This window comes from Rhinolophus sinicus, linkage group LG06 (assembly GCF_036562045.2).
Source record: "Rhinolophus sinicus isolate RSC01 linkage group LG06, ASM3656204v1, whole genome shotgun sequence".
Taxonomy (NCBI): Eukaryota; Metazoa; Chordata; class Mammalia; order Chiroptera; family Rhinolophidae; genus Rhinolophus; species Rhinolophus sinicus.
This window is the reverse complement of record NC_133756.1, coordinates 49290989-49314974: the sequence shown is the minus strand read 5'-3', so window position 1 is coordinate 49314974 and position 23986 is coordinate 49290989. Positions and strand designations below refer to the sequence as shown.

The window sequence follows — 23986 nt, the reverse complement described above, 5'->3', positions numbered from 1 at the left end:
GCTATAGCAAAGATACCAAGTATTTGAGACCTGAAAGGTATCTTGGAGATCACCATCTGGCTCTCCTATATAACAGGAGAAAACAGAGGCCCAAGGAAGGATCTTAGCTAAACAATACAATACATTAAAATGAGGTTTCTTCCAGCTACGATTGCTTTGGCTTTTTTAAATCTCCCCTTTAAAAAGCAAAAGCATCTTTACTTATCGCTGACTAGTATTCCATTGTATGTATGAACCACAACTTTATCCAGTCATCTACGGAAGGGCACTTCAGTTGTTTCCATGTCCTGGTTACAGTGAATCATGCTGCAAGTAACATAGGGGTACATACATCTTTACAAATAGATGTTTTTAACTTTTTGGGTAGATACCCAGAAGAGGGATTGCTGGATCATATGGTAACTCTATTCTTAAGTTTTTGAGGAATCTTCATACTGGTTTCCATAGTGCCTGTACCAATTTACATGATGCCATTTCTGACAACATGGGTGGATCTTGAGACTATCCATGTTACGTGAAATAGATCAGACAGAAAATGTCAAGAACCATGATTTCACTCGTATGTGGGATATAAAACTGAGAGCAACAAATGAACAGACAAAACAAACAAACAAAAAAACTCAGACAGACAGTGGTGTGATAGTTACCAGAGGAAAAAAGGGGTTCGGGGTAGGTAGAAGAGGGTGAAGGGGTTCAAATATATGGAGACAGGAAGGAGCCTTGACTTTGGGTGATGACCAGACAGTGCAATATACAGATGATGTATTATACACTTGTACTCTTGAAACCTATATAATTTTATTAACCAATGTCATCCCAATACATTTAATAAAATTGAAAAAAAAAAAAAAAGCACAATGCAACTTTCTAAGGGAAAAAAGGGGGGGGGGGCACTTCCAGACCACGCATCAGAAAATTCGGAATCTATCCGCCTTATTTCCCTTTCTGGTTGAGCTCATTTAAGATTTTTGGTAACTACACACAAGTTCTGCCTCTTCGTAAGACAAAAGGTTTGTGGGAAAAAGTTTAATCGGAGAAGCAACTGAGACAAAGCGCCTCTCCCGGCCCCCGCCCCTCACTCCCACCAATAGCAACAAGCGCCTGCCAGCGGTCGTTTTCCCCAACCAATTGGCTGCGCAGCCACGGGCCCCAAGGAAGGGGCGTCCGTTGCCAGAGAAACCCCTGGCTGGTTACTAGCTCCGCTTTTGTCCTCCTTGCCGCTCAGCGGGCACTCTTCCACGCAAGCAGCTCTAGGCATTCGCCTGCTTTCGCGTCGGGTCCTCTGCCTTCCTGCCTCGCTTTGACACGCCGCACTGTGCCCTGCTTTGCTCGCTCCCTCCTAGCCCACCCGGGGCTGGAGAGCACAGGTACGCTTGCTGCGGTTTCCAGTAACAGTCACGCAGCAGCATCCCGACGCCTTCACCGCGGAGCGCTGGCGGGCTGACGTCACGGCGACGTGCTGGCGCGACGGTGGGGGCGTAGGCGCGCTTTTGGGAGGGGAAGCTTGGGTTTGGGTGGTGGGAGGGCGGTTGCCGAGGCTGGTCTTCGGGGTCTGGGGCGGGGGGCGGGGCTGTGTGGTAGGTCCCAGGAGTGAAAGACCCTCGCGTCCACCTAGGGCTGGACCTCAGCCCCCGTGTGCCCACACCCTCCGCTTCCTCCGGACTGGCGGCCTGGGCTGGGAAGAAAGCGAGGCTCGTACTAGGAAGGGTGTGATCCCTTGGGCTGCAGGGCAGATCTTAGCCAGGTGGCCTCGGGCTTGGCGGGGTTTCTGTACGAAACAGTGCTCTTTCTCACGCCTTCGGCTGGCTTTGAAGCGCCCACCGTATAATAAAGCAGACCGTGGTAGGCCCACCTAGGCCTCCGTAAGTGAGGGATACTTAAGGAAGCCTCTGAAAGGAATGCCTTCTCCAGGGTCCTAGGTGCCAGCATCTGTAGGAAACCCCTTCAGGTGTGCGGGCTTAGGCGTGTCATTGAACATTCCCATCCGTAAAATGAGGACAGTTAATACTCACGTTGGAGTGGTGGTAATAAAAGAGATTAAGTAAACCAGTGCCAGGTTATGAGTATAGGTGGTTAATTGGTGCTTGTTGTTACTGAGAAACCCAATCGCCAAACTGGCTGGTGTTGGGGATGGAGTCTATTGCGGAGACAAAAGTTTCCCTATAACCTCAGGCATAATAAGGTTTCAGGTATTTTTAAATGAAAGAGGTACTTGGAGTAGTTTGAAGCACCACTTGGTTAGTTATGGTTAAAGGAACAAAGCGCAGAAGGCTGCTTTTAAAATTAGTTTGATTCCTTTCTGCGTACAATAAAAATGTCATGTACATGTTTGTAATTCTTTAGTAATGATGTACAGGTATTTTTAACAGGCTGTCCATTTGTTGCTTCTCTTTTTCCTCTGATTTCACAGCTGGTGTGTATTAACACCATTTTTGTATCCCAAATACCCAAAGGTATGAGAAAATGGCTTTGCTTATATTACTGTTAATCCTTGTGCTCTGTCTGTACAAGTAAATGAGCCCCAAGGAGCTGGCTGTAACAGTGAGGTTGACATAACATCTACCCCTGGGCACAATTCTGGTGGAAGTCAATTGTTTTTCCCTGGTCTCTGGTTTAGTAGTATGCAGTCAGTTTATGAGTACATTGAAGATGATTTGTAATAATTCTGCAAAGAATAGATGTGGAAACAATTGTTTTGAAGATGAGAGTTGGTTCTATACAGCTAACTCAGGCCTGCAAATAATTTCAGGAATAGTGATTGAGGATGATTTTTCTTCTTTTTAAAGATGAAAAAAATTTAAAGAGAAAACCTGGTGGGAAAGCAGCCCCATTAGAGTGAGCCAAAACAAAAACAAACAAACAAACAAACAACCCCACCTGTAAGTGCTTCTACTTCATTCTGTTCAAACCTCACAACTTTGGTCGGCGAAGGTTATTCTCATTTTGTAGAAGAGAACCAGGGCGCACTGTGGCTGAGGGTTGTCCATTCAGGTGGCATAAAAGGGCTAAGAACTGATGAGACTGGCCTAGTATTCTTTCATTTTAATATGCTGCCTCTAGGTCATTAAGGAATGCTTAAATTATGTTCAGTGTACCTGTACTCTGAGAAGGAAACAGTAATGCTTTTAAAAGATATTCTTCAATCTGGTCTAACTTAGTTTTGGTACTTAAAGGGATAAGCTATCATTTCCTGGAATTTATATGTGGAGCAATCCCTTAAGATTGATCATGAGCAAATGAGGTGTTATATTTGGTCACTTCTTTCTGTACTGATCTCTTGCTATTCTGGCATTCTAATTCCTTCATTGTTCTTCATGTTTTTTATCACCAGTGGAAACAACTTTTGATTTCTTCAACATTTTTTATAGGAAAAGAATGTTGGAATTCATCTCTCTGGGACCCTAATAACCAGATTGGCTGCCACTTCTCTCCTCCCCTCCATATGCCTAGTCCATTCTCCAAAATACCACTGGATTTATCTTTTAAAGATGCACTTCTGATCTGTCATTCCCTTGCTTAAAAGTATTTAATGGTCTGTCCTAACCTTTAGGAAAAAATCCAAGCTCTTGAGTTTGGCTTACAGTTACTACTTTCACTGTGTCCAGCCTCATCTTGTGCCATTTGCCCTTGTAAGGCAAATGTTCCCCATGATTCCTTGCTCCTGCTAGTCCTTTATCCTCTAACCTGGAATGCCTTTTGCTGTTCCCTTTTGCCAAGCTCAAACTTGTTCTGCAGGATTCGACAGAGGCTCCACCTCCTCTGGGACACCTCCAGGATCCTGCCAGGTGGTGTTAGGTGTCCTCCTATAACTCCCATGGTGCCCCATTAGTTCCCTATCAGCCATTAGCACACTGGATTTTAGCGTTCTGCTCACTGTCCGCACTGTCTTTAGATTGTAGTCTCTGCTTTTCAGGAGCTCAATCTTATTCATCCTTCATTTCCTTGTACAGAAAACTTCATTTTTTAATACAAACAATTTATAAGAGTGTTATTAAAACCAGGTTAGATTGAGGCAAGTTTGTGTGTTACTTTCTGCTGTGTGGAGTCTTACATTTATTTATATTTCCGCATCTGATGTATTTTGGTTCAAAACGGAGTTCCACCACTTGCTTACTTGTAACCTTGGGCAAGCTATTTAACTTTTCTAAAACTTATTTTTCTCATCTGTAGCTTTTGGATATCGAATAGCAACTTTGTAAGGATTTTTGTCAGATGATATTTATGAGGTCAGTCTATGCTCCATTAATAAATGGTAGCAATTGTCCTCATGTTGAAGGGAAGGAAAATGCTTTATGTTTATCCGGTAAAGGATGCTGACTTTACTTGAGATTAGACAATATTCTGAACATCTTTGGTTCAGTCTTCTCCTGGATAATTGGATTTTATATGAAGGCCGCCTTCATTTAAAAATGACCCAGTTTGAATAATAAATTATTTGATCACCCTAACTTACATATATTAGGAACTAACCTATGCCCTTCACTGTATTAGGTATTTTTTGAGGGCAGGAGTGATAGGTATGATATTTGCTCCTACAGATTTAGTAGCAAGTTTAAAAGAAAACTAAAATATGAGCATATATGGAACAATTAAATTCTAAACTGTTATGATTCTGAAAATACTATTAGATGTTTAGGATTCTTGGTGGGCTGGAGCAGTGGGGAATGATTTGGAAAGGAGGGGTGACTGGGCCTTGAAGTACGAATCCCGTATTTACAAATCAGTCACTATTGCTGTCACCTTCCCCCTTATCCGCCCCCCCCCCGCATATTATCCAATCTGCAACATTTTTATATTTAAATTCCTTTATTCACTGGACAGAGGCGTCAGTTAATTATTCACAGTCATGCACTATATAATGTCATTTGGTCAGTATCGAACTGCATATACAATGGTGATCCCATAAAATTATAACGAAACTGAAAAATTTCTATTGCGTAGTGACGTCATAGTCATCCTAATGTCATAGCGCAACACATTACTCATGTGTTTGTTGTGACACTGATGAAACAAACCTGCACTGCCAGTCGTCTAAAAGTAGAGCACATACAATTATGTACAGTACATAATATTTGAAAATGGTAACCAACTTTGTTACTGGGTTATGTATTTATTTATTGCTATTTTAGAGTGTACTCTTTGTACTTATATGAAAAAGCTTGCTGTAAGAAGTATGTCGTGTTATACCAGCTGCAGCCTCATCCATCTGTTTAATGTGTCTCTTGATCGCATAATTTTTCTTGTGCCTGATTTAATCTCAGGTTGTTTTATACAGTAACAATCTGTGCAGGCTTATAGTTTAGGAGCAGTGGACTGTATACCATGTAGTAGCCTTGATGTGTGATAGGCTATACCATCCTGGTTTGTGTGAGTACCCTATGTTTGCACAACGATGAAATTGCCTAATGGTGCATTTCTCAGAATGTATCCCTGTCATTAAGCGGTGCATGACTATATCTAAGTTAACCTCTCTATATCAGAAAATGTTTTTTTGCCAATTTTGGTAGCTTTTACTCATAAGATCCATGTTCTACCTGTAGTTATTTTTACCCTTTGCCTATTTCCAAATTTCCTATACTTTTTTTTTATTATAGAGTCTAAAAAGCCACACAATTACTTCTCTAGTTAATTCTTGACTAGTATCTAGAATAGTGAGAGCAACAAGCAGCTCTCCCATGTGTAGTCTGTGTTTCTTGCTGAATATTTCATGGTGAATTTTTCAGTAGAAGCTGTGTGCTTTTGTTTGAAGCCAATGAGAGCTAATTTTCCAAGAATTAGTGTTTGGCAAAACAAATTGAAATCTTCAAGGTTCCTATGCTTCTCTCTTCAGAGAGATTGGTTTTAAATACATATTGGACTGCAGCTGGTTAGTTTACTTAGAACAATCTAGATGCTAAGGAAGGTCATGGACTGTGATCTTTCTTTTCTCTGACCATGGCCAGCATCATGGTCCCTGAACAGCCATTTCTCAAATGCTTGTTGTTGGCCAAAATGTTTAGTGAGTGTAGCTGGATCAGCAAACACCCATGACCACGCCTGGAAAAAGGTTTAAGTACATGCCTTTTTGGTAGGGGACTGGTAAAATCATCTCTATGTAGGAAATTTAATTCTTTAAACATGAAAAATATTTTAAAATTCCTAATCTTTAGAGATTTGATCATTAAACATGTGTGCAGAACATGTGCCTTTTTTCCACCACTAACAAGTTGTACAAAAATATAATGTGTTTGTCAATTGGCAGTATTATTCTACATAATGGAAAACATTGTCTTATGAAACGTCTGCTTTTCATACAAGAATACATTTGATCCACTAAAATGATAGCATTTTTTTATGAAGGTAGGACTTTATATACAAAAAAAATGTTACTACATTGTTCTTTAGCACACATGTGTTTTTGGTTATAATACTGTCACAACACAAAAATAGTAGAGTGCCTTGGAACCTCTGAACAGCTTTTATCTTGGAAAATATTTCTAGATTGTAAGAATATGATTGTTGATAATTTCTATGGAAATACCTGAGACTTGATTTATATAGTTGTCTGCTTTGTGTTTTGAGGAATCAGGAATAAAGATAACCTTGTAGAATGTTGGACTAAAAGTCATTCTAAAATCCCTATTTTTATAATGTTTACCTTTAAGATAAGACAAAGCTGCTTTTATAGGTCATGAAGCAGAAAAATGTTGTATAATTTTATCTTCTGATAAAACTTTTAGAACAAAATGTTTAAGTAGCTCCCAGTGGCCCACAGTGCTAAGTAAGAACTTACTTAAAATACTGATACCAAACTGTATCTTATCTCATAAAATATTTTCTACAAATTGAAGATCCCTATCCCCTTACAATGATTTTTGAAATTTTATTCCAAATAATGGAACCATTTTTTCTTTTAATGATCCCAGAAAAGACGAATCAAGAGGTGAAAAGCCACAATGAGATTTATAGATGATGTAATACAGAATTGTACACCTGAAATCTGTGTAATTTTACTAACAATTATCACCCCAATAAATTAAAAAAAAAAGAGGTGAAAAGCAACAGTCTTTATTTATCATAGTCATTAGCTGCTCGAAACCTTGAGTCCTCTCCTTCAGTTATTGCTTTTACAAGGCTCATAGGTGCAGAAGATTCAAATATAAATAAGACATCTTTGCTTGAGATTCCAGTGTACAGAGAAACAATATTTAAACAGTTGAATGGCTAAAGGATAAATACCAATTCCTCTCTGAGTGGGGTAGCTACTGTGTTTCCCCGAAAATAAGACCGGGTCTTATATTAATTTTTGCTCCAAAAGACACGTTGGGGCTTATGTTCAGGGGAAGTCATCTTGAAAAATTATGCTAGGGTTTATTTTCCGGTTAGGTCTTGTTTTGGGGGAAACACGGTATTATACAGATCAGTAGATGGCAGTTCTCTTGATTGCAATGACTTATCCAGAGCATATTCTTCACCCTTAGGTTTGGTTTATCATTTGCTTTATGATTTTGTGTATCTGTATATCTTTAATTCTTTTCGACTACAGATAACTCAAATATTGTTATTTCCTGATGACAGCTGTTGGATGTTTGCAGCATTCAAGTAGGTCATCTTAGACTATCTGTAGGTTATGCAGCAGTTTCATTTGGACATGAGTTGCTGGTATTTCAAAAGTATAACCGTGCTTTTCTTGGCCCATATCCTAAATATTGGCCTCTGTGGTGTATAGAATCTTCATGCAAAAATAGATACATTTTCACAGACACTTTGGGAGGTTTCTGACTTGCTAATTAAATATTGTGAATAATTTTACATCTATCTAAAGTATTGAAATTTCTTGAACACAACGTATTTTATAACACACACATATATAAATAAATTACAAAGAGGTAAATGTCTGAAAAAAATGCAGAAAACCTAAAATATAACATTTGGTATTATGTAAACATAAAATGAAGCCAGGAAGACACATTACCATGTATTAGAGTTGTGAAAACATAACCTTAATGATTACAGAAGCACTAATTCATTAAACTGGAACAATTTTAAAGAAATTCATAAATATTCACATTTTAAAAATGACATCTCCAAGTTTGAGTAAAAACAATTAGATTATTTAGTAAAACTTAGAAGTAATGCCATCTATCTTTTCATTATCACCAAAGAATATCCTAGATTGAGCTGGGGAATAAGAATGAATGAATTTAATTTTGAAAGGTCTACTTTCAAAAGAATCATTTATCTTCTTTATAGTTATTATCAAATACTCTCAAAAGTATGTTAAATTTCTACTGTGCTAGGCATAAATTTCCTATTGAATGAATCTAATGAAACAGCACCATAAACTCATGGTTTTTATATCCATTTTCTAGTATTATTGTATTAGATCTAATACTGCAAGAAATAGACTAATAAAAAGCTCTATATTCTTATAATTATGTAGAAAATAGTAGGCTTTTTGGAAACTATACAGAAATAGGCAATTGTTGAATGGTTGTGCTATGTAATTTTGATACTATTTTGAATTAGTATCACAGTGAGTAGCAGTAATAAGGTCCAGTTTGTGAAGTATTATTATGCTTTTACACATATTCAGGATTTTAATCTTATAGGATAATGACAGAAAAAAAGAATGTAATGAAATTATAAGTTTAATAATTAAAATATTTCCTAGTTTTCAGCTTATGTGGAGAAGTTGTCGTGGAAGCCACATATAAATCCATTTACTGAATTTATGGAGAAGCCTGCAAACGATGGAAGTCCTTCCGAAGAACTATTTTCCCATTTTAAAAGTAGACCAGAGAACGAATGTTTACCACAATGTGCCAGTGAAATTCACCTCAACTGGTATTCTCAACAATAGCGGATATCTAATTTTCTGATTTCAGAGTTTCATGTTTTGTCCATATTGTAAATTATTTGAATCAAATAGTGCATTCTTTCCAGAATATCTTCTTCAAATCTAGTAATGAACATATTTATTTAATCTGATTATAAATGTACTCATTTAGCAGAATTTGGTCAGTTTTTTTTGAATCTTAAAGCAGTTTGAAAACCTTACCTATTAAGAATTTATAAAGTATAAAGTTTTTTAACTAAGGTAAATGAAAATATAAATACTATGAAATACTGTAAATATAGTTAATGAGTACTAATTTACTGACACTTGGTATATTACCCTATAACAAATACATGTCACATTTTGCTTCTTTAAAATGGGGAATAAACTTATTTAATATTACTCATTGCTCCCCAAAATGACAATCTTAAAATAACATTATTGTCACTATGGATGGTATAGTGCAGCTTCTAGTTTAGCTTATATAAATGAAAATATTTGGTGATGTATAATCATTCTTGACTTTCTGCCCATGTTTTTCATAATGGACAATTGTCATTCATAGCTAGTATCTCCTGAGACCCATCACTTTAAGCCAGTGGTACTTAGAACACAATCTACTATTTAACATCAATTGTTGATGAACCATTATATTATGTTCCATAAAGAGAAAAAAAGGCTGCCAATTAAAGAAAAACTTGGTATTTTATTTATAAATATTGAATAAGCTCCTTTAAACTTAATACATAGATTTTTATTGCAAAGAACTTGCTATATAAAAATAAAATATAAGTGAAATAAATGAGTTAAGGTATTTTCAAAACTCTATACACAAGTCCAACAAGTCGCTTTTTAAGATTATTGGTGATATGACATTCCTTAGGAGCACTTTCAAGTGAAATAAAATTTATTACTGGTGGGTTCTTAATTACAGTATACAACAAGTTTACCTTGGAGTCTTGCTTCTGGAATATTGCTAAACATTCCTACTTCACCAACTCCCTCAATCCCTGTCTATGACCGTTGGTTCCTAGGGGTTAAAAAAGTGCTGCACCCACCCCATCTCTGGGTATTCGGCAAAGCATTAGACATGTGTTCTATATGTTTTGGGTATGTGCTAGATAGATGGTTCAGGAGTGCCTCCTGACTGACAAAGATTGTCAGAAGCATCCTGATTTTAGGATGTGAAAATGTGCCTTCTCCCCTGCCCCCAAATGTATCTTACAATGATTACACAGTAGTATCTAGGTAAAACATAATCGAGAAGGCAAATATCAGTTTTTGTTCTGAATGATAATTATTATAAAGCCAAATGTGAAGGATTTTTAGATACCTGGAGAGCTTTAGTTTTTTGTGTTCCATTGTTGAGCTTATTCATTCTCTTGGAGGAATTGTTTTGTGAGGAACAGTAACTTTCAAGAAAGGGTTTGGCAATAAAGTCTAGAAAGATAAATCTTTTGGGTTTGGAATAAGGGAGAAGGAAGGGAAGAAAAAAGACAAACAATCACACAAATCATTTTACAAACTAGAGAAGGGAGGTCGAATAATTATCAAATAGTACAGTAAAACATTGCTGTTGGTGATCTTTGTGTTTTACATATCAACATTTTAACATGTCTTTCCGTTTATAATAAATGTAGAAGGAATACAGAAGGATAGAAATTTTCAGTGACTATTTGCTGTTACATTTTGCAGAGCAATTTATGGAACTGTAATATTTAGTTAGGCTATGTTATAGTTGAATAAAAATATGCCTAGTTTATGTGACAGATTTAACTTAAATTTTGTTTGTGCATGTCTAATTAGTCTAAAGCAGGACATCCTAAATGAAAAGACTGAACTGGAGGCGACATTTAAGCAAGCTGAGTTGGCAACCTGTTCTGTAGAATTACTTTTGCCATTATTTAAGAATACCATTGAAGAAATTAGTTTTGAAAATGTGAGTACCTGACTTGTGAACATCTAATAAAATGAAAAGCTAGCATAATACTCAGATTGCACTAACTGAGATCTCAAAGTAGTTATGCTTGCATACTGGTATTTGATGTTAAAACAGTGCAGGTTTATCAGTGTTCTTTATTCCTATGTCAGTAACTAATTCTTTTCCTCAGAGATAATCCCAGGCATGCACTCAATAAGAGGCTAAGCTGGAAACTGTATACCGTGGTGCTTGACTTCCCTGGAGCTGAATTAAAGTCACCTTTTCTCAAAAGTGAATTTAAAACCAGAATATTCTGAGATATAAAATATATCTATTTTCTGTAATGTTATGTGGAATAGAAATCTCTATTCTAAAATTTCAGTATACTAAAATTTGAGTTAGGGATAAAAAATAAATTGTGTTCTATTTAAATAAATGCCTGAAATACTTGATGGTATAAGCCCTTATTTTGATTTCATTTTACTTTAACATAATATGTAACAGATCCTATTGCCATTAATAAACTTGGCAAAATTTACTGTGTACAAAATAATGATTTTGTTACTAGGAAAAACTATTCTTTGATAGTAACATATGTTAGAGTGTCTTATTGCTATGTCATAAAATATGTATGTGGTTCTTGTATTTTGTCAGGCTAATCTTTCTGCATCCAATTTGAAGAAGATTTTTGAACAGAAGGAAATATTGACAAAAGAATTAGACACCTTTAAATGTGTAAAACAAGCTTTAGAACATCTTCTTAGAAAGACAGAATACCAACAAGTAAGGAACATTAACCACTAATTTAATAGTGATATTTTTCATTCAAAGACTATATTATTTTTCAAAACTAGAAATTAAAATATTTGGTATATTTGAAATGGAAATAATTCTTGAACTTTTGTTTGAAATGGCAATCATTAAACTAACCCCTACTTTTAATGTTTCATGAATAGTTCTACATGAAAGCAGCATATGAGGGTAAACGGGATCAAATATATGGTAGTGAAAGGAGAACTGACTCTGGGTGGTGAACAAACAATGTGATATACAGATGATATATTACAGAATTGTACATTTGAAACCTATGTAACTTTACTAACCAATGTCACCCCTATAAACTTTAATTTAAACATATTTTTATAGAATCAAAAACTGTTATTTGTTATAATGTTCTAATTCATTTCAGCTGATTACAGTAAAATGCTCTCAGAATTTAAGCTCTTGTGTACATTATATTTATACATTCATGTGTTCTTTTTTTGGTAACAGTTTTGTTGTGATATAATTCACATACCATACGATTCACCTGTTTAAAGTGTACAGCTCATTGATTTTTAGTATATTCACAGAAGTGTGTAGCCATCATCACATTCAATTTTAGCGCATGTTTATCACCTCAGAAAGAAACCCGTGCAACTTTAGATGTTCACCTCCCATCTCCACCCGTCCCTCCTTAGCCTATTACCTACTTTCTGTCCCTATGGATTTGCTAATTCTGGACATTTCATGTAAATGGAATCACTTAATATGTGGTTGTTCATAACTGCCTTCTTTCATATAACGTAATGTTTTCAAGGTTCATCCATGTGATAGCACTTATCAGTGCTTCATTCCTCTTTATTGCTGAATAATATTTTGTTGTATGAGTATACCTCTTTTATTTATCCATTCCTCAGTGGATCGACATTTGGGTTGCTTCTACTTTTTGGCTGTTAGGAATGCAGCTGCTGTGAACATTCATTTATAAATTGTATATACCCAAAGAAATGAAAGCCCATGTGTGTGCTAAGCAATTCCACTGTGTGCCCTTGCAGTGTATAAGGATGGACTTTATCATGTCCATGGACCCTCTGAAATTGCGCATATGAGTACAGTTTTGCATTACATGCGCTTGCATAGGTGCTTCTGGGTGAAAGGAATTTATAACTTTTTCACATTCTCAAGCAGGAGTATAACACTCAAAATGAATAAATGTTCTTCTGTGTTCTTGTTTCAAATGTCTACATAGAATTCTGTTACTGATTTGCTGTAATAAAAAAAAATTTTTTTTTGATAGAATTAAGTTGTTTATAATTTTTACCTATTTATTGACAGGACTGTGAGCTTCTTCTGTTTACAAGATGTTTGTGATTTTTATGTCATTGGCTTGTACTTTGTGAGGCATTAATTCAGTAAATTAACTAATTTCATGAACTGTGGACAAGACATGATTTGGAACACTTAGGAAAAAATCCTTTTGATGTTAACTTCTTAAAAAATCTGAACTGTGCCTAGTAGTTGTTCATATTAATTACTTAATTGATGCTTATTCCACTTTTTATGTAGAGAAATACAGTTTGTGAACACTGATTTATAGCATCTTTTTTATTCACAGATAGGTGATGGTTTATGCAACATGTTAGAAAAGCTAACTGATAATGAAAGTGAAAATACTGTAAGTCTTTTTACACTTTTTGTCTGTTCTGACATTATTTGTTTGTATGCTGCTTGGTTTTATAAAATTAGCCAACATTATTTAAGTTATGATATTTCTAATTCTTACATTTTATTTGCTGAAGAATCTTAAGAAGAAGATACTTGAAAAGACGACCTATATCCAAGAACTTTCTCATTTGTTCCAGAATGAAAAGGTAAGCATATTTTTAGCTTAATTCATTTGTTTTCTTAAAATTGAATCCTTTCTCGACTTTCCATCCTGGCCCCCATGTACTCAGAAAGAGACACATAAAGGTTTTTAGAATATTTGGGTATTTTACAAGTTTTATGTAAAAAATATAACATCTTAATTATTTAAAGTTTGGGTGTTTTTTTGTTTGTTTGTTTGTTTTTAAGATTTTTATGGTGTTTTTATCAGGATACTTGGCATAATTTACTGTTAAAACTATGTGTAAATTTGTATCGTATTTCAATTTTAGTATAAAGTAAGAAATTTGGGTGTTTGTAGGAGCATTTTAGATATACTCATACTTTTACTTAGGAAATGGGAATTTTAAAAAAGATATCAGGAGCCATTAAACAAATGGAGGGAGTAGAAAACGTCCCAAATAGCTACATGAAATACATTTCGTAATGGGGCGGGGGTCACAGTTTATATAAAGTGTTACTTTGCTTTTCATCAACATTTTAGATCACGTCTACATATGGGTATAAAGTTAAAGATTGTGGAGAAATACATCAAATAACTCATTTTTTTGTTTGTTTTGTTTTCTCTATTTTAGGCAAACACTTTGAAAGCAAACCGTTTTTCACAATCAGTTAAAGTAGTACATGAACGACTACAGCTCCAAATTCATAAAAAGGAAGCAGAGAATGATAAATTAAAAAACTACATGAAGGTTATAAATATTCATATTTATAGTTTGTGGTAAAATTACTGATCTACTGTAAAGACTCTCCTTAATTCTGGAATTTGGTGGTTTTGAAAGAATTCAACTTAAGTGTTGCCTTGGGAAACACATATTTGAGGCAAATCTTAGTCTTAAGGTTTCTGGGCTGTCTGAAGATTTGCCTACAAATCCCAACATAAAAATGCTATCTCTTTTTAGTACCAATCTAGGAAGGATTTGTAGAGTTTGAATTACTCAAAAAACCTTTCTCATTATATAGTTAATTTATTTTTGTTGTGGATAGTTTGTAAAATACAACAGAGAATTAAAATAAAAATACCGAAATCATTGTTTACATTTTGGTATATAGTATTCCAGTTTTTTTCCTACATCTATACATACATACTCTCACGCATATTTAGGAAACAGTTAATAAATGTTTATTATTTTTGTGTTTGTGGCTAATGGTAATAACTTTAAAATCAATTAACCTAGGTTTGGTGTTTAGATAACCAAGTAACCTCTTTCATGCATATTTTTTTTTAGCACTATAATTAAGGAAAATTTTTAAGTTTAAGCTGAGTGGTTTAAATATTCTTTAGGAAGCCTCACAGTTACTTTTTCCATAAGACTTTGAGATTGCTATGATATGACACAAGCTAACTGAATCTGTGGTCGATATTTTTGCCAAAAGGAAAAAAGAAGTGTTCCCACTTTTAGAAGAGAAGTGTACAAAGATAATTCCTATTGAGTGAAGACTTCTGTATTAAATTTGTTTGCTTTCACACTCTGGAAACATAGCAGATGTCTGCAATCTGTGGCACACTGTTTCATGAGTGCTTTTGGGGGGTCTGTTTTTCTCAATGACAAAAAGCTTTTGCCCACCAGGGATATGGGGGATGCAAGATTTGTCCTCAGTCCCCCTACATGTCCTTTTCAGCACTTTTACTCATAGAGTTCCTGTGTTTTTTGTATCAGTGTCCTGGGGCACTGCAGATGAACTAGAGTTGCTATTGCATTGCTTGTCATGGTAACTACAAGAGAATATGTGTGATTTGATGTCTCAGATAATCATCTACTACAATTTATCTTACTTTACATGGTTTTTAATTATATCCTCAAATAGCAGTTGGGGAAGTTTTTGAAATTATTTTCTTTAATTTAAAAATGAAATATTGAGTGCTTTTTAAAAAGTTAACGGTTACTTTATATATCCATGCTTATTTGAAGAAAGAATATAAGGCTAAAATCCTAAGATTTTGCCATGAACTTCTCTTGTCTAATACTTTGAGTTCATATTTAAAAAAATCGAACTGTTTAGAAATGATTAAAAGAAGTTGCATTAGGTTACTGATTTTTCTACATTCCTTCTTAGATGCATACTTTTGGAATTTAAGGCATTAAGTAGTTGGGAGTCAGAATTCAGTTCTTTGATTTAGGTTTAACAAGTTATTCTTTAGAGTACAAACATAATGAATTCCATTTGGCAAGATAAATCTCAGTTTTTCAGTATTGTTGACTCAATTCATTATATTGGGTCTTTAAAAAATATAAGTTACATTATAATGATCTGTGAACTGCCCCAAAGATACTTTGAACCCATTTTTCTTTCTAGGTTTTTATAATATAGCAATTAGAGTTAGAATGTTTTCATATTTTAGAGAGACAGGGAATACTTACCTTTGTGATATGCAGCATGTATAGCTCTTTGGAAATATGACAAGGCAAATAGGTTGACTATAAATATGTCTATTCATTGGGCAAATGACCGTAAGGGGTGATTTATTCTGAAACTATGAAGATAATTTTATAGTTTCAGTACACTCCAGTGCTTCAGTACACAATAGTGCTTAAGTGTGGAATTTGATAATCTAGTGAGAAAGTCTTGGCTGAATCTTGTTCAAAAAAATTCACTTCATTTTTGGTGTTTAAAAGGTTTTTAAAGTATAGCGATTATTCATGGTGTGATGATGACACCCTGTGGTTTTATAAAGGAATAACAGCTGTATTTCCTGTGGGGTCTTTGTTTCTCTTAAGTAGCTTTACTTACTGTACTGCCTTTATTTGTTTTCCCCCAACTATTCATTAAAACATTTCCCTGGACTTTTTAGGTTAAAATAGATTTTTAAAGATAATTTTAGAATGTTTTGCTTCTTCTATTCTGTCTAGTCACTCTTCAAAGCGATCAAGTCTATAGTGTTAAGTCTTGAAATTCTGATACTTAATACTCATACGCTTTAAATATAAAGTCTTAAAATAATTTAAAAAAGAACCACATGAGAGTAGTCACACTAAATCATATCCATCATACACCCGGCCAATATTCTGTCTCTCGTTATGTCATCAAGAAAATAGTCATGCCATTTAACACCATCATACTCAATGGATAGGAAAATACCCTCAAACATCTTTTTACCCTTATGGATCTGGTAGTCATTCATTTATCTAAACTTGTTAAGTTTTGGAGTAATAACTTCCACAAAGTTACTACTCATTGGGTAAAACAATAGTTTTATTGTCCTTAACGTACTCTTTTAAGTGTTAAGACATGCCCCTTAATTTTAGTAAAATAAAATTTGGTGAAATTATGTCTATGTTTATCTCATCGATACCCTTCATGAGCTATACATTTTGATCATATATCCTTTAAGCCTTTGTCATTTGAACTAGAGTCCTAATATTTTTGGTGAGCTACCGATACCTTTGAGTTTTGTGCACCTATTGTCTCCAGCTCAATTATTGTTTTTTTGTGTTGAAATAACTAGTACTATGTGTAGATGTGAAGTTCTAGTTAATCGCAACAATTTTAAGGAAGTTAGTGTTTGTACCATAATCACCAATATCAGTATCTAAAATAATAATACCATTAGTTTTATGTAGATGATGTATTTTAAATTTGTATTCTATAACTGGTTACAGACAAACATTGATGAAATCACCTTCACTGTTTTGCTTTTTGTTAATCATATGGTGAGTCCTTTTTAATAAACTATGTAGAAGATTATTTACATATTTTTGCAATGTTTACATAAACATTGGAGTTCTAACATAATTTAATTGCTGCTAATGTTTTTTTTAGAGCTTGGAGACCAAGATAGTCCAATGGAACTTGCAATTGAGAAAGAATAAGCATGAGACTGTAGCAATGAAAGAATGGCATAGGAAAAAAGCTATAGCCTTAAAAAAGGCATCTAAAGTTTACAAACAAAGGCTTGAACACTTTACCAGGGACATTGCAAACCTTACTTCCCTAATTAGAGATCAGGTAAGTATATAATGTCATGATGTTTGATGTAATAATTTTATTCTTAATGGTACTGACACTAGAAAAACTTTACTCATAGTGTTTTGCTTTAGTCTTTATTTTGAAAGATTACATGAAATGTCAAATTACATATTGAATAATATCAGCATTTCCTTAAGAACTTTCCTTAAAGGGTATATTAAGTGTGTCCCAAAGCTTCTATGGTCAACTAACTAAGGGTAGCATTTCATACATTATTCTCCCTTGGAGATTACGGTGCACGTTAGCATAGTAGAGGCCCTGACAAGGCTTCAGTGAAAGTAAAGCCCTGTAATGGACGATATTGAACTCAGTTTACTTAACCACAGAACTCGCCTTTGACCTGCAAAGCAAGTCTTGGAACTGGTTCTGAGGAACACCAGTTTGGGAAATTCTGATTTATGTTATTAGACCATATGACTTTATTCAGTAATTCACTTCACTTAAACTCTGTGATGCATTTAAAACCATTCACTGACGTAAGCACACCATGTGAAAGTTATATTTGCGTGTAGTACAAAGTTGAAAAGTGGGCTTGGTGCTTTGTTGTGTTTAATGATTATATTTATTCAATTACCAATTAATAAAATATTTACTCCTTTTAATGTCTCACTGGTATCCCACTTCTTAAGACCTCGTGTTAAGACAGAATTATTAGAGGTTTTTAGAAATGAAAACAGACGTGCATAAATGCTTATATAAAGAAAACAATAGTTTATAAGTTCAAGTGTTAACATTTTAAGATTACTATTTAACCTACCTACATTCAGAAGAATTTAGGTAAAAGGAGGACGAGGTTCAAAATCTGGAAGGTTGTAGACCTAGTTAAATGCCTGAAAATATTCTTGAGCGATAAAAGCCAATCGAGTCATTGACATTTTTGGAATTTTCCTAAATAGTGTCACATCACCCACGCCCCAGATCATAGTATGGGAAGGTTTCTCTACTTGTTAACCTGAGGACCGTGGGTAAGGTACCTAACCTATCTAATTTATACACACTTTTCTTGTGTATAAAATAGGGAGTAATAATACCACCTATCTCGTGATTGTGGGAAGGAGTAAGTGAGAAAATGTATGTCAAAACTACCACTTTCATCTCTTTGCTGATAGTAACAGTGCTTGGCCATACTAGGTTTTTGCCATATTGTCTTCCTTTCTGTTCCTCTAATGCATGGAGTTTGTTTGTTTCATTGTTTTGTTGCTGTTGCCTTTGTCTGTAATATTCTCTGGCTCACGGTAGCTGTTTTTATTTTAAATCATTTTTAATTGACAACTCTTCGGAGGATCCTTCCTTGATCACTCGTTTTGAAGTAGTCCCACAACAATTAATCATGTGAATGTCTTAAATTTTTTTCATAGCATTTATTTTATAGGTAAAGTTTCTAAATATCTTAATGTGTATTATAATTGTTCAATTTATACATCATAGTGCATATCAAAATTCATTTTACATAAAATATGAATACAGATACTAACCTTTCTTCAATATAGCAAAATTATTACTGAAAAATTGTAAACAAAAAATGTTTTGCACATACTAGATGCTCAATAAATACTTCTTCAGCAAATGGATGAATGATGGGAGGAAAGAAGGAAGCGCCCGATAAATGTTAACTGTTATCATTGCTACAGTAGACCCCTCTTATCCATGGTTTTGTTATCCCCAGTTTTAGTTACCCACTGTCAATCATGGTCCAAAACCATGAAATGGAAAATCCAAGAAATGAATAATTAATAAGTTTTAAATTGCACACCATTATGTGTAGTGCGATGAAATCTTGTTCCGTCCCACTTTTTCCCACCTGGACATAATCATCCCTTTGTCTAGCATATCCACTCTGTATAGCTACCGCCTGTTAGTCACTCAGTAGCTGACTTGGTAATCAGATCAGTGGTCACAGTATCACAGTGATTGTGATCAAGTAACCCTTATTTTACTTAATAATGGCCCCAATGGGAAGCAAGAGTAGTGATGCTGGCAACTCACATATGCCAAAGAGAAGCTGTACAGTGCCTTCTTTAAGTGAAAAGGTGAAAGTTCTTGACTTAAGTCATTTTATTATCTCACATCATCACAAGAACATTGAGTATAGTGCAATAAGATATTGAGAGAGAGAGAGAGAGAGAGAGACCGACTGACCATATTCACATAACTTTTATTACAGTATATTGTTATAGTTGTTCTATTGTTGTTTAATCTCGTACTGTGCCTAATTTGTAAATTAAACTTTATCATAGGTATGTATGTATATATAGGAAAAAAAACGTTATATATGTAGGGTTTGGTACTACCAGCATTTTCAGGCAGCTGCTGAGGGTCTTAGAACATATTCCCTGCGGATAAGGGTGACTACCGTACTTCTGGGTCTTCTTATTAGTAATGATTGGCACTGTTGTCATTCCAGTGAGTTTGTTTTCTGTACAGTGTAGACGGGGTGTACAATGACTCTGTAGCTCACTAGGTGGATTTGTGAAGAGCCGATTCATTTGACATTTATTAAAGTCCGCTGTATGCCAGGTACTGTTCAAGGGCCTAGCAATGAACAAAACAGACAAAAATCTCTACTTCTGCAAGCTCACATTCAAGGTGGATAAGCCACCACTACCACTGTTATCTCTGTTGACAGTAACAGTGTTTGAAGGCCAATGGGGTGACCTCTACAAAGCAGCCTGGCATCATTATCATAGATATATAAGGCTGCAATTGTAATGCTATGGAATTATGGAATTGCAGGTAGTTTCTATGTATACCAGAGGGCTTTTTTCTCTGATGCTTATGTGGTTGTTAGTATTTTCTATATAGAGAGTACAAAATGAAAAGTTTAGTAAATAGAAAGGGAATTATTGTCATTGATTATGAAACATTGTTTGAAAATAGTTACAGTAACATCCTTAAAATGTTAAGTTGGAACTGCTACTATGTACACATAAAATAATAATAACATAAAGATATTTAAGTTTACTTTAAAACTTTCCTATATTCAGAGTTGTACATTGAATTTTTTTTATAACAGAAGTTCCATACATTATAGGATGTTTCCTTATTTATAATGTATTTGTGTTTAGGGCATGAAAAAAACCAAAGTGTTATTAAACTACAAGATGAGTACTTTATGTATTTTTTAGGAAGCCAAGTTGTCTGAAGCAATTTCAGCTTCCAATGCCTGGAAAAGTCATTATGAGAAAATTTTAATAGAAAAAACTGAATTGGAAGTTCAGATAGAAACAATGAAAAAGTAAGAAAAAAAAAAGTGAATAATCAGTGTTTTCAGTTCTTTCCTCTGAGTGGTTTGTATTTTGGTTCTTCTGGATTGCATGCATTAAAGGTGTTGTCTATATGATTTGATATTTTTCTATTTATAATTCTGTAAACTTTTCTTACTCTAAAAATACAGTAAAAATGATTACCCATTAAAAATACATTAGTGTTCATATTTTGAAATTTTGAACTTGTTAGTATTTGGTATTTGAGTGTGTGTTATCTATTATTTGCAATAAATGTTAAAGCTAATTTAGTCTTAAAATGGAAGTGATATTTCTCTACTGATCAAGAATATGTAAGTAAGAACATATAACAGAGTTTATAATAAAAGCGTAAATGCTTTTGAAATCCTAAAAATTATTGTTACTTAAAGTACTTTGAATATATAACAAAGAAAATTGATAAAAATACATACAAGTTGTGCTTTGAAATTTATTATTAATAAGCTAACAATGACTCTTGAATATTCGCTTTTAAATACCTTTTCTATTAGGTTGGTGCACAAGTAATAGTGGTTTAAAAGGCTAAAAATAATTGCAAAAACTGCAATTACTTTTGCACTAACCTAATATATATTCTCTTCAGTGTTATTATTGAAAACTAGCATATATAATTTGCTTCTAAAGATTAGTTATTGCCTCACTTGATCCTTTTACTTAACCTTGTTCTGAAATTTTGTGTGTGTGCATGTGTGTGAATGAGAGAGACAGACAGACATACCTATGGGTGATAGTTTAGATGTTTTATTGAATAGAAAAGAGAATGTTGTGTAATTTTTTCATTGGCATCATCAATGTGTAGTTATTTCTAATTAAGGTTACTTAGGTAGTAACTTTATAGAGCTAACTGCTTCCTATTTCCCTTGTTCTATAAGTTCTATTAATTTTCGAAACAGTTCACCCTACCAAAATAATTTCAGAAACATACTTAAAATGTATTATTTAAATGAAAATTTCTATGGCTTTTACAAAATATTTATTTTACAAAGGCAAATCATTAATCTTTTGGAAGACCTGAAGAAAATGGAAGACCATGGAAAAACTTCATGTGAAGAAATTCTTAGAAAACTTCACTCAATTGAAAATGAAAATGAAACTCTGAATCTCGAGAATACAAAATTAAAGGTACTAAGTATTTGTGTGCCTATGTGTGTATGTATTGTGTAATGACAACTTAATCTACTTAGTAAAAGTAGCTTGAAATAACAGCATGTTTAGAATATGCTCTTGTATAATTTTGTTCTTACGTTTCTCAGAGTATTAAAATATCATTGTAAGAGGAAATGTATATACACACACACACACACACATATTTGTGTACAGATTTTAAATGTTTATGGTTGTATACACAGATGCATGTTAAAATTATTTTCAGCAATATTAAGATTTATGAAGTTGCATAACTCTCTTTGTCTCAACTGAAAAAAAAGTTTATTTGCTCTCCAATTTTAGCAGTTAAGTGAATCATCCAAAATTACATTAACTTTAATGCATAAAATTATTTCTAGGTGTCATGGCTACAATATGATAGAACTTCAGGCCTGGTCTGTTTGAAACCAGCAAGTATGTTCTTGGCTGCTTCATAACCAAAAAGAATTTTCCAACTTAATCAAATTCAAAGGGTAATTGGTTTGTATGTGTTCCAGAGAAAAGATGGGAAAGAAGTTTTTATATTTTCTGAGAAAAAAGATATTTGAGTTCTCAATCAGAGTTGCATGTAACCAGATGAAACTTGACTAAAAACTATGGCATCACTTGCAGTTCCATAATGTTATTTTTGGAAGACAGTAAATAGAAGACAGAAAAGAATCTTTTTATGTGAGAGAAGGCCAGAGTTGGCAGTTCAGGGCTGATAGGGCATCAGATAACCTAGCCTCTTTTTAGCTTTTGACTCCGCCATTCCTGGGTTGTGATGCTCGCCCTCATGATTTAAAATGGCCGCTGGAGCTCCAGCTATTGTAGCCAAGTTTGAATCAACTAGATGGGGGGGGGGGAAAGTTAGATTATCTCCCTTTTATTCCCCATCTCCTCCCGTTCAGGGAGACTTCTGAAAGTCCCATACCACTCTTCTACTTCTTTTGGTATATGGCTCCACATAGCTGCAAGGGAGACTAGGGAATGTAGTCTACTAGTTACCCTGAGCTCTAGCCAAATAGGAATACTCTTTATTTCTTGCCATTTGTTCATGTTTTCCTATATCTATTCCTATAGTTTGACTACTCTTACAGTTTGGAATGTGATTTTTCTCAATATCTAAACCCTACCTTTCCTTTAAAGTTCAGTTCTAATGTTATTCCCGTCATCCTCCCCCCACCCCCCAAACTTTTCATTTAGGATAAAATTCTCCTTATAAACTCCCATCTTTGTATGCACAGAATACCCAGGGAAGGTGTGACATATACTTAGCTCTCAATGAATATTAATGAATACTTAAAATGTTTTTATCTAGGAAGAGGAAGAGATTTTATTTATTATGTTTATTTTCTTAATTTTTTTGATATCCTTCAGAGAGAAAGGATTAGAAGCATATTTCATTAATTATAAATCTAACTTTTAATCACATGATAATAGAATTAATTTTAAATTACACTGGTATAAACTCATTGAGTTAATGTTTGCATCTTATCATATTCTATTATAATAATGCAGAAGCATGTACTTTTAATGCATTATTCTCTGGATTTTGTTTAAGGAAAAAAATCTAGGTATGTTTGGCAAATGTTATTTGCCATGTAAAATTGCATAGATGTTATATTTTGTGGCTTTTAATTACTTTAGAGTAATTTCAGATTTTATGATTTCAAATGAAAAAGAAGCTAGCTGATATTGCTTTCAAAGTCCAGTGGCCTCTATTGAAAACAGCAAAATTTTTTTTGGAGGATTATTAAGTTCTATTTATTTACTAAAGAAAGTTGGAAAACCAAAAAGGCACAAAAGGAAAAATTTAAAAAATCACCTGTAACCTCACAACAAAGATAAATAAAGTTATTATTTTAGCATATATATTTTAGGGGGGACTTTGGACTATTTCCAGAGTTTTGCCATTATAAATAAAAATGTGGGTAGCTTCTTTGAGTCTCTTTGCATATCTATTTTCTTAGGATAAAGTTCTAGAAGTGGTATTATATGCTCAAAAGGAGCCCCATTTTTGATGTTACTGTTAATACATTTCCAAATTACCCACTATAAATGGGCAATTTTAAAACCAGTCTCCAGATTTGATCGATGACCTCTTCTAGTGTTGGGCCTTTAACTATTATCTATATCCTGGAGGCTTTCAAATTTATATCTCTAGCCTAGACCTTGGTCCTGAATTCCACATGTGTATGTGTGTGTGTGTGTGTGTGTGTGTGTGTGTGTGTGTGTGTGTAT

The 23986-nt window shown here is 34.2% G+C and overlaps 1 protein-coding gene across 6 annotated transcripts in view; it reads left to right on the top strand.

Annotated features, from left to right (window-relative positions):
- ODF2L (outer dense fiber of sperm tails 2 like) overlaps positions 1-23986 on the top strand; it is a 54434-nt gene that overhangs the window by 18169 nt on the left and 12279 nt on the right. For 2 of the 6 annotated variants that reach the window (XM_074335092.1, XM_074335087.1), the window contains exons 2-10: positions 8654-8826; positions 10625-10757; positions 11394-11522; positions 13117-13176; positions 13301-13372; positions 13961-14077; positions 17148-17333; positions 20480-20589; positions 21604-21739. In XM_074335092.1, the coding sequence (XP_074191193.1) occupies positions 8654-8826; positions 10625-10757; positions 11394-11522; positions 13117-13176; positions 13301-13372; positions 13961-14077; positions 17148-17333; positions 20480-20589; positions 21604-21739 (1116 nt within the window). Of the gene's footprint in view, positions 1-1158; positions 1471-8653; positions 8827-10624; positions 10758-11393; positions 11523-13116; positions 13177-13300; positions 13373-13960; positions 14078-17147; positions 17334-20479; positions 20590-21603; positions 21740-23986 lie in introns of those variants that run through there. The other 4 variants (XM_074335091.1, XM_019751770.2, XM_074335089.1 and 1 more) reach the window with 4 other exon arrangements.